Source organism: Haematobia irritans, chromosome 5, assembly GCF_050003625.1.
Source record: "Haematobia irritans isolate KBUSLIRL chromosome 5, ASM5000362v1, whole genome shotgun sequence".
In the NCBI taxonomy this organism is placed as follows: domain Eukaryota; kingdom Metazoa; phylum Arthropoda; class Insecta; order Diptera; family Muscidae; genus Haematobia; species Haematobia irritans.
The window spans coordinates 16,407,736-16,420,228 of record NC_134401.1 but is presented as its reverse complement, the minus strand read 5'-3'; the positions used below and the strand labels follow the sequence as shown (position 1 = coordinate 16,420,228).

Here is a 12,493-nt window from a genome sequence, read left to right as displayed (position 1 = left end):
AAATGAAATTTTGACAAAATTTCCTATAGAAATGAAATTTTGACAAAATTTCCTATAGAAATGAAATTTTGACAAAATATCGTATAGAAATGAAACTTTGACACAATTTCTTATGGAAATGAAATTTCGACAAAATTTCTTATGGAAATGAAATTTTGTCAAAATTTCCTATAGAAATGAAATTTTGTCAAATTTCCTATAGAAATGAAATTTTGACAAAATTTTCTATAGAAATGAAATTTTAACAAAATTTCCTATAAAAATGAAATTTTGACAAAATTTCCTATAGAAATAAAGTTTTGACAAATTACCTTAGAAATGAAGTTTTGACAAAATTTCCTATAGAAATTAAATTTTGACAAAATATCCTAACTAAATTAAATTTTGACAAAATTTCTAATAGAAATTATAACAAGTTTCCCAAAATAAATGAAAATTTGAAAACTTTCCTATAAGATACAATTTTCAAATTAAATTTTTACAAGGTTCCCTATAGAAATGGCATTTTGACAAAATTTCGTAATAAATGAAATTTTGACAAAATTTCTTGAAAAATCAAATTATAAAAAAAAAATTCCAATGGAAATTAAATTTTGACATAATTTCCTATAGAAATGAAATTTTAACAAAATTTCCCTCAGGAATGAAGTTTTGACAAAAATTCCTATAGAAATGAAATTTTGACAAAATTTCCTATAGAAATGAAGTTTTGAAAAAAATTCCTATAGAAATGAAATTTTGACAAAATTTCCTATAGAAATTTTGACAAAATTTCCTATAGAAATGAAATTTTGACAAAATTTCCTATAGAAATGAAATTTTGACAAAATTTCCTATAGAAATGAAATTTTGAAAAAATTCCTATAGAAATGAAATTTTGACAAAATTTCCTATAGAAATGAAATTTCGACAAAATTTTCTATAGAAATGAGATTTTGACAAAAAATCCTAAAGAAATGAAATTTTGACAAAAAATCCTATAGAAATGAAATTTTGACAAAATTTTCTATAGAAATTAAATTTTGACAAAATTTCTAATATAAATTGTCACAAGTTTCCCGAAAGAAATGACAATGTGAAAGACTTTCCTACAAGATCAAATTTTGACAAAATTTACTACAGAATTGGAATTATAACAAAATTTCCTAGAGAAATTAAATTTTGACAAAAATTCCTTTAGAAATGTAATGTTGACAAAATTTCTTATAGAAATGAAATTTTCACAAAATTTCCTATAGAAATGAAATTTTAACAAAATTTCCTATAAAACTGAAATTTTGACAAAATTTCCTATAGAAATAAAGTTTTGACAAATTACCGTAGAAATGAAGTTTTGACAAAATTTCCTATAGAAATTAAATTTTGACAAAATATCCTAACTAAATTAAATTTTGACAAAATTTCTAATAGAAATTATAACAAGTTTCCCAAAATAAATGAAAATTTGAAAACTTTCCTATAAGATACAATTTTCAAATTTCTTTTGACAAAATTCCTAATAGAAATTAAATTTTTACAAGGTTCCCTATAGAAATAGCATTTTGACAAAATTTCGTAATAAATGAAATTTTGACAAAATTTCCTGAAAAATCAAATTATAAAAAAAAAAATCCAATGGAAATTAAATTTTGACATAATTTCCTATAGAAATGAAATTTTAACAAAAATTCCTATAGAAATGAAATTTTAACAAAAATTCCTATAGAAATGAAATTTTGACAAAATTTCCTATAGAAATGAAATTTTGACAAAATTTCCTATAGAAATGAAATTTTGACAAAATTTCCTATAGAAATGAAATTTTGACAAAATTTCCTATAGAAATGAAATTTTGACAAAATTTCCTATAGAAATGACATTTTGACAAAATTTCCTATAGAAATGAAATTTCGACAAAATTTTCTATAGAAATGAGATTTTGACAAAAAATCCTAAAGAAATGAAATTTTGACAAAAAATCCTATAGAAATGAAATTTTGACAAAATTTTCTATAGAAATTAAATTTTGACAAAATTTCTAATATAAATTGTCACAAGTTTCCCGAAAGAAATGACAATGTGAAATACTTTCCTACAAGATCAAATTTTGACAAAATTTACTACAGAATTGGAATTATAACAAAATTTCCTAGAGAAATTAAATTTTGACAAAAATTCCTTTAGAAATGTAATGTTGACAAAATTTCTTATAGAAATGAAATTTTGACAAAATATCCTATATAAAAAAATATTTACAAATTTTTAATAGAAATTGTAACTGGTAACCCAAAATAAATGACAATTTGACAAGATTTGCTATAAGATCAAATTTTGACAAAATTTCCTACAGTTATGAAAGTGTGACAAAATTTCCTATGGAATGGAATTATGACAAAATTTCCCAAAGAAACGAAATTTTCGTCTAAACATGAAATTTTGACAAAATTTCCCATAAAAATGAAATAGAAATGATATTTACACAAAATTTCCTATAGAAACTAGTACATTCAAAGAAAAATGGTTTTGTTGGTAATTAGTTCCTCTTGGAGTTTGTTTTTCACCATGTGCTTTAGATCCATTTAGTTAAATTCTATTGATACTTAAAATTTGCTTCGCTAAAAGCAACAACGAAAATAACAAAAAAAAAATGAATTCAAGTTAAAAATTGAGTGTGGTGTATTTGCATTCAATGATTTCCTCATACACAAATTCAAATTAAAAATTGAGAGTGGTATCCTTGCATTCAATCATTTCTTTGTACACAAGAGGTTACTAGGATACACGTGTATGAACTACGGGTATGTAGTCCATTTCTCAATATATAATTTTCCATTGTGTTATTGTGGAAAACTAATGCAAGAATACAATGTAAAATATTTCCCCTTGTATTTGAACCCAGCGTATACGGAAGATGAAAATAAGGATCTTTTGTTGTTGATTAATTTCAATATTGATTTGAAGACCGAATAAAAATCCAAAAGAATATGTACGGACATTAAATAGAAAATATCTATAGTAGTTCATACAAAGGCGACAGTGGGTTATAAAACTTTAAATTTAAATAAAATATTCTGATGTATGTTTGTAGTAGGAAAAAGTGTAAGATCTCATAGTAATTGCAGTTCAAATGGCAAACTCAGTAATTTACTACTTCTCGATAAACATAGTCACATAAACTTAGGATTGCGGTAATTGTCCTACTGTACCACGTTGTGAAAAAAAAACAATAACCTTCTGAAGGTAGACAATAGTGTGAGAAAATAACGAAGACCTATCAATGCAATGATATGAAATGGAGCATGGTTTTGTATTAAAATAAAATATGAAAACTGCATACGTCCATTGGATGAATGAGAGATTGATTTAAGAATATATACGTAACAAGGCACATGTTTACATATGTATATGAGGCATTGCGTGACAATTGGAAAAGTCATTCTACAAAATTTTTTAGTTATATAGTGCTTTCTCTAAAAAAATCTCGAGTGGACATGGTCACGGTGGCCCATTAGTACCTCCTTTTCCGGAATTTTAATTGCATTGGATGAATGGGTCCTCAGTAAGATCAATTGAATGATCTTACTTCTAGATCCAGCGTTTTGCAAACATGAGTCCAGAGGTCAACCAGTATAATAGATAGGCATAAGTAGGATTCATCATAAAACTGCAGCGAAAGCTTCGACAAAATCCACAACGTTAATCCTGTCTTAGGCTTCGCCCGCCTAATCACCAAAACATTTTTATAACAAAACAGTATGTCCCAAATTTGTTTTGGAATACTCCATTATTTTGTCCTTGAAATGGTGTGCAAAAATCCTCAGCTTTCGCCACATATATAGATAACAAATAAACTTGAACAATTACAAAGAAAACAATTTTCAAACCCAGAAAGCAATAATGAAGCTATTGCTATTGCTTGGACCCCATATAGACCCCATATAGTACAATGTTTTGTGTATGAATTCAAAAGAAAGGGTAACATTACCTTAAATGATAACACAGGGAATAGAGATTCATATGGAAAAATAATTTTTGCAAACCATAAAATATGTAGCATATGTAAGAAAATGGATAGTGGAAATTTATGCAATTCCATATATGAGAAAATTTTCCATAGAAAATAAATTTTGACAAAATTTCCTACAGAAATAAAATTTTCATATAGAAATGAAATTTTGCAAAAAAAAAAAATCATATAAAAATGAAATTTTGAGACAATTTTTTATAGAAATAAAATTTTAAGAAAATCTCTTATAGAAATGAAATTTTGCGAAAATTTAATTTTCTGAAATTTTTCTATATAAATGAAATGTTGACAAAATTTCCTATATATGGTAAATGAAATTTTGAGAAAATTTCCTATAGCGATAAAATTTTGAAAAAAAAATACCTTAATTGATAACACAGGATATATAGTTTTATATATAGTAGTATTTGCAATCCCTAAAATATGTACTATACGGAGAAATAAAAAAGGATATTGTGGAATACAAATTGCAAAAATGAGACAATTTTCGATAGAGAATAACTTTTGAAAATTTCTAATAGAAATGAAAATTTGCGAAAAGTTAACTTCTGACATATTTTTATATAAACGAAATTTTGACAAAATTTCCTATATATGGCAACCTAACCTAACCTATATATGGTAAACAAAATTTTGACAAAATTTCATACATAAATGAAATTGTGACAAAAATTTCTTATACAGATAAAATTTTGAAAAAATTTCCTATCAAAATTAAATTTTGAGAAAAATTCCATAAGAAATTAAAGTTTAAAATTTTGCAATAGGAATGAAGTATTCAGAAAATTTCCTATAAAAATTAAATTTGTGAAAATTACTTATAGAAATGAAATTTTGACAAAATATCCTTTAGAAAAGAAATTTTGTGAACATTTTTTTTTATAAAAATTAAATTTAGAGAACATTTCCTATAGAGATGAAATTTTGCGAATTTTCTTATTGAGATGAAATTTTATTAAAACTTCTTATAAAAATGAAATTTTGAGAACATTTCCAATTTATATGAAATTTTGAGAAAATTTCCTATAGAAATGAAATTTTAACAAAATTTCGTATAGAAGAAAAATTTGACAAGATTTTCTTTAGAAATGAAATTTTGATAAAATTTCTTAAATAAATGAAATTATGAGGAAATTTCCTATAGAAACAAAATGTTTGACAACATTTTATATAGCGATGAAGTTTTGACAAAATTTCCTATAGAGATGAAATTTTAACAAAATTTCCAATAGAAATAACATTGTGACAAAATTTCTTTTAGAGATGAAATTTTGACAAAATTTTTAATAGAAATGAAATTTTCAGAAAATTTCAGAAAACGACATTTTGAAACAACTTCCTATAAGAATGAAATTTTGAAGAGAATTCCTATAGAGGCGCATTTTTAAAAAAAAATCCTGTAGAAATGAAATTTTGTGGAAATTTCTTATAAAAATGAAATTTTGTAAAAATTTCTTATAAAAATGAAATTTTGTAAAAATTTCTTGTAAAAATAAAAATAGAGTTGAAATTTTGAGAAATATAGATGAAGTTTTGACCAAGTTTTCTATAGAAATTAGATTTTGTAAAAATTTTCGATTTAGATGAAATTTTGAGAACGCTTCCTATAGAGATACAATTTTGACAAAATTTCTTATGGAAATGAAATTCTGGCAAAAATTCTTATAGAAATGAATTTTTGGCAAAATTTCCTATACATATGAATTTTTTACAAAATTTCCTATAGAGATGAAATTTTGACAAAATTTCCTATAGATATGAAATTTTAACAAAATTTCCTATAGAGATGAAATTTTGACAAAATTTCCCATATAAATGAAATTTTGACAAAATTTTCTATAGAGATGAAATTTTGACAAAATTTCCCATATAAATGAAATTCTGAAAAAATTCCTATAGAGATGAAATTTTGTCAAAGTTTCCAAATGAGATGAAATTGTGAAAAAATTTCCTATAGAAATGAAATTTTGACAAAATTTCCTATAGAGATTAAATTTTGACAAAATTTCCAAAAGAGATGAAATTTTGACAAAATTTCCTATAGAGATGAAATTTTGACAAAATTTCCTATAGAGATGAAATTTTGACAAAATTTCCTAAAGAGATGAAATTTTGACAAAATTTCTTATAGAGATGAAATTTTGACAAAATTTCCTATAGAAATGAAATTTTGACAAAATTTCCTATAGAAATGAAATTTTGAGAACACTTCCAATTTAAGGTGGGTATTAAGTTCGAGTTTAGCCGCTAAAGTGAAACTAAATCAATAAAAAAGGCATAAAATTATACATATTTTATTATAACTTGATGGGGAATAGCACAAAGCAAATTTTCACAAAGTTTGTATTCCATAAAATGGATTATTAAAGAAAAGTAATCATGAAAAATTGCGATTTTAGCGGCTAAACTCGAGCTTAATACCCACCTTTAGTCGCTAAAATCGAAAATTTTTCACAATTAATTTTCTTTAATTATAAATTATACAAATTTTGTGCAAAATTGCATTGGGATATTCCCCATCAAGTTCTAATAAAATTTGCATCAAAGAGGTAAAATTTTACACTTTGTTTACTGATTTAATTTGGGTTTTAGCGGCTAAACACACACTTCACACCCACTTTTAGATGAAATTTTGAGAAAATTTCCTATAGAGATTTTGACAAAATTTCCTTTAGAGATGAAATTTTGACAAAATTTCCCATAGATATGAAATTTTGACAAAATTTCCTATAGAGATGAAATTTTAACAAAATTTCCCATAGAGATGAAATTTTGACAAAATTTCCTATAGAGATGAAATTTTGACAAAATTTCCTATAGAAATGAAATTTTGACAAAATTTCCTATAGAGATGAAATTTTGACAAAATTTCCTATAGAGATGAAATTTTGACAAAATTTCCTATAGAGATGAAATCTTGACAAATTTTTTTTTATATTTAATTTTTTTATACTTTGACAGTTGTCAAGCGTGGACACTCGGATCATATATTTTCATATTATAATTTAACTCTCATAAGTGGACTTCCAAGAATTTCCAATTTATTATTTAGTCATGTATGATATTTGTGTTCATATTGTATATTTATTAAAATTAAATGGATAACGAAATTCTTTATATCATCGGTTTATTTATTAACAAATTATAAATTTAAATGTTTAATTGTTTTCTTTTTGTTAATATTTACTTTTAGCTATTTTGTAGTTGTGATTCTTTATTTTTCTAAGTAGCCAAAAAAAAGTTCGGCTGGTACACCAACTGCATTGTATTGGTTTAGGAAGTAATGCTGTATAAAAAACCCCTTCCAAAACACGTCAGTGCAAAAAGAGAAAACGCTTGGCATTTATAGCATACAAAGGAAGGAAACGGAAACTGGGCCACAAAACTTTTCTAATTGTTTGGCAACACGCAGTGGTAAATGTTTCACTTTTTTTGTTTTGTTATTGTTGTTGATTTTGTTCAAAAACCACAAACGGGAACACTAGTACATCTACACTTTAGTTTTTCGTTTTTATTTTTTTGGAAAATTTGTTTTGTTTTTATTTTTGCAAATGAGTCGTTGGTAGGAATTTACCAAAAAAAAACACAATAGGAGAAGGACCACGGGAAATGGTTTTCTCTAACTAACCAAATTTAGAATAAGCTAAGCATTGCTAGAGGAAACGATACAAAAAAAAACTATGCTTGCGATTCTCTTAGCTTCTTGGAAATAATTAGGAATTACTTTAATTTACCCACATCTTGGCATATTCTTGTTGATTCAAGTTGATTGTAATCAAGAAATGGATTTTCATTAATTGTTCTTTTTTCTGTCCAAATTAGTTTGGTATACAAACAAAAAACAAAGTCCAAAAATTAAACAGGAATGGTGGTGGCAAATTAATTTTAGTTTCAGCTCTCTACAGAATTACATTTCTACGTGGAAGATAATTTAAAAATATGACCTTATTTGAAAACAAATAACAAAAATCCCCAATCATGAAGTTCTTTCAATCTGAACTCTCGCATTTTCTTATTGTGAAAAAAAATTTCTGTAGAACTGAAATTTGAAAAAATTTCCTATAGAAATGAAATTTTGAAAAAATTCCTATAGAAATGAATTTTTGACAAAAACGAAAATAGAAATGAAATTTTGACAAAAATTTCTATAATAATAAAATTTTGACAAAATTTCCTATAAAAATTAAATGTTGACAAAATTTCCTATAGAAATGAAATGTTGATAAAAATTTCCTATAAAAATGAAATTTTGACAAAATTTCCTACAGAAATGAAATTTTGGCAAAATTTCCTATAAAAATGAAATGTTGACAAACATTCTGATAGAAATGAAATTATATATGGACAAAATTTCCTATGGAAATAAAAATTTGACCAAATTTCCTATAGAAGTGGAAGTTTGATGAAAACTTCCGGCGGAAATGAAATTTTGCCAGAATTTCCTACAGAAAGGGAATATTGATAAAATTTCCTGAAGAAATTAAATTTTAATAAATATGTCATATAGAAATGAATTTTTAATAAAATTTCCACGAACATGACATGAAATTTTGCCAAATTTTCCACAGAAATTAAATTTTTCCAAAATGTCCTGTATTAATTTTTTTCAAAATGTCCAATAGAAATGAAATTCTTGCAAAATGGAAATGAAATTTTTGTAAAATTTCCACTAGAAATGAAATTTAGTCAAAATTTTCCATAGAAATAGAATTTGGCAAAAGTAGCTGCAAAAATAAAATTTTGACAAAATTTTCTTTAGAAGAGAAATTTTGTCAAAATTTCCTACAAAAATAAAATGTTGACAAAAATTTGGCAAAATATCCTACGAAAATGAAATTTTGACAAAAAAGCTATAGAAACGAAATTTTAGCAAAATTTCCTATAGCAATGAAATTTTTGCAAAATTTTCAATTGAAATTAAATTTTGGCAAAATTTCCTGTAGAAATGAAATTCTGACAAAATTTCCTATAGAAATAAAATTTTAACAAAAAATTAAAAAAATTTCCTATAGAAATGACATTTTTGCATAATTTCCTATGGAAATGAAAATTTTACAAAATTTCCTATAGAAATGACATTTATGCAAAATTTCCTATAGAAATGAAATTTTGGCAAAATTTTGTACAAAAATTAAATTTTGTCAACATTTGCTATAGAAATGAAATTTTGGCAAAATTTTCTATAAGAATAAAATTTTTACAAAATTAGCTATAAAAATGAAATTTTCACAAAATTTTTAGTAGAAATTAAGTTTTGGCAAAAAATTTTCCGCAGAAATTATATTTTTCAAAAATGTCCTGTATAAATGAATTTTTCTCAAAATTTCCTATAGAAGTGAAATTCTTGCGAAATTTCCTATAGAAATTTTGTTTTTTTTTAATTTCCTATGAAAGTGAAATTTTGGCAAAATTTCCTGTAGAAATGAAATTTTCACATAATTGCCAATAGAAATGAAAATTTGACAAAATTTCCTATAGAAATGAAATTTTTGCATAATTTCCTATAGAAATGACATTTTTGCAAAATTTCCTATAGAAATGAAATTTTGGCAAAATGTTCTATAAAAATAAAATTTTTACAAAATTATCTATAAAAATGTAATTTTCACAAAATTTTTAGTAGAAATTAAGTTTTGCCAAATTTTCCAAAGAAATTAAATTTTTCAAAATTTCCTATAGCAATGAAATTTTGGCAAAATTTCCCATAGAAATTAAATTTTGGCAAAATTTCCTGTAGAAATGAAATTTTCACATAATTGCCAATAGAAATGAAATTCTTGCAAAATTTGCCATAGAAATGAAATTTTTGTAAAAATTCCTATAGAAATGAAATTTTTGTAAAATTTCCTATAGAAATGAAATTTTGGCAAAATTTTTTACATAAATGGAATTATAACAAAATTTTCCATAGAAATAGAATAATCTGTAAAAATAAAATTTGAACAAAATTTTCTTTACAAAAGAAATTTTGTTAAAATTCCCTACACAAATAAAATGTTGACAAAACTTTGGCAAAATATCCTATAGAAATGAAATTTTGGCATAAAAACTATAGAAACGAAATTTTAGCAAAAGTTCCTATAGCAATGAAATTTTGGCAAAATTTCCCATATAAATTAAATGTTGGCAAAATTTTTTTAGAAATGAAATTCCGACAAAATTTCCTATAGAAATGAAAATTTGACAAAATTTCTTATAGAAATGAAATTTTGGCAAAACTTTTTATAAAAATGAAATTTTTACAAAATTTGCTATAGAAATGAAATTTTGTAAAAATTTTCTATAAAAATAAAATTTTTACAAAATTTTATGTAGAAATTAAGTTTTGGCAAAATTTCCAAAGAAATGAAATTTTTCAAAAATGTCCTGTATAAATGAATTTTTTTCAAAATTTCCTATAGAAATGATTCTTGCAAAATTTCCTATAGAAATGAAATTTTTGTAAAATTTCCTATAGAAATGAAATTTTTGTAAAATTTCCTATAGAAATGAAATTTTGGCAAAATTTCCAATAGAAATGAATATTTGACAAAATTTTTTATAAAAATGAAATTTTGACAAAATTTGCTATAGAAATGAAATTTTGTCAAAATTTTCTATAAAAAGGAAATTTTTACAATATGTGCTATAAAAATGAAATTTTCACAAAATTTTTAGTAAAAATTAAGTTTTAAATTAAATTTTGAGGAAATTTTCTATAGAAATAAAATTTTGACGAAATTTCTTTATAAATAATGGTTTAGAAAAAAATATTCCTCTCATTATTTAAGTCTGTTTGTTTTTGTATGAAAATCCTATTTTTTGCGGACCAGATTAAAATCTTAATTGTGGAAAAACATCTTTTGTTTGTTGGTTTCGCTCTCGTTTTGTATATATGAAATATTATGTTATATGTAGTAGAGCGAAAAAAAAACAGCTCAAAACAATTTCGCTTTCAATTACCCAAGTGGGTAGGCCACTTAGCGTTTGAGAACCACATATGTAAGGTATCTGTGTATTGAGTGTGTGTGTATGTGTATATGGTGAAGTGAGTTTTGTGAAAAACTTGTGAAAAGTTGTAGCGAAGCTGTTGTTGGTTTTTGGAGAGTCTGGGAAAAACAAAACTTGCTTTTCTACTAAACCGGCAACTATGATGCCTGATGGTCATGAGATATATGAGAGGAGAGAGAGAAAGATAGAGAAAAAGAAAACAAAAATACACAACTTACCAAAGCCAAGGTGAAGAGGCACAAAGTGGTTAACAATGCCGCCATGGTTGCAGTTGTAGCTGCAGACTTCATTGCTGCAATGTATAATACGAAAAATGGCCCTGAACTTTGATGATGATGGCAATTGGCCGTGATGTTCCGGTGGGTAGTGGAAGATATAGATCTTAGCTTAATGCCTCAATGAATGAATGAAATGTAACAGCTAATATTGTCTTTTGTAACACGTTTAAGTCAGTCTTTTTGCCAAATGCATTGAAAACCCGAAATCAATGTTCAAAGTGAAATTAAAAGAAAAACGAAACGAAAGCACTTTTGCCTCTATTGCATAAACATAGATGCGCATGCGCTCCGACCGATGTTGATGGGGACGATGAATTAGATTAATTCAATGTAAAGGAGAGTGGTGTTTAAATTACGTTAAGCGCGTTTTCAAGATTGTATCCAGACAAAAACTCAACAAAATGGACAGGTTAAAATATTATGGGAAGTTTGTTGATTGTTTTTTTTTTGTCACTTTATTATTGAATTTGTTTTTTTTTACAAAAATCAAAAATAGTTTATTAACGAAAACTTGTTATTGTTATAATAGAAAGTTTCTTTCATATACACAAAACTAATAATCACACAATCACTTTTCTAAATCCAATTAACGTTGAGGTCCTAAGGACCTTTACTAAAAGTCCTTAGAATTTTAGCTTTATTTCTCTTTTAAAGTTTATCTCTTTATTCTCATTTTATACACTTAATATATTAATAATTTCTTTCCAATTATCAAAAATTTATTTTTATGTATTTGAATCGATAAAACGTTATTATCCTTTCTAATAACTGAGCGATATTTCAATCGAACTGATCTATCTTAACCGTTGCACGTATCTCCAACGACTGTCCGTTACCAATTGTAGATTGCTTCGTTTTGTTTGAATTCCCTGACTGAGTAGTTGTTGGGATATGTTGCACATCCATTCAAACACACTCTTTGCTTTTGGTATTTGTTCACACTAACATGATCGGTAAGTTGCCTGGACTCTTTTTGGTAAACATCACAGCCAGTTTGGTTTAGTAATTTCTTTAAGGAACCTCTTTGTTTTTTGTTGCAAATATACACTCAAAGAAACATTTTTTATTAACTAATTTCCGAATCGAAATTAAATTTTGATAAAATTTCTTATAGAAATTAGATTTTCAGGAAATTTCCTATAGACATTAAATTTTGACAAAATTTCCTAGAGAAATGGAATTATCAGAATATTTCCTATAGAAAAAAAATTCTCAAAAA

The 12,493-nt window shown here is 24.9% G+C and overlaps 1 protein-coding gene across 1 annotated transcript in view; it reads right to left on the bottom strand.

The window, feature by feature from the left end:
- Nucleotides 1-12,081, bottom strand: part of Cpr50Ca (Cuticular protein 50Ca) — a 92,355-nt gene extending 80,274 nt beyond the window's left edge. Inside the window, exon 1 of the mRNA XM_075313086.1 lies at nt 11,215-12,081. Coding sequence (XP_075169201.1) covers nt 11,215-11,286 — 72 coding nt within the window. The 5' untranslated portion in view covers nt 11,287-12,081. The remainder of the gene's footprint in view (nt 1-11,214) is intronic.
- Nucleotides 12,082-12,493: the final 412 nt, after the last annotated feature.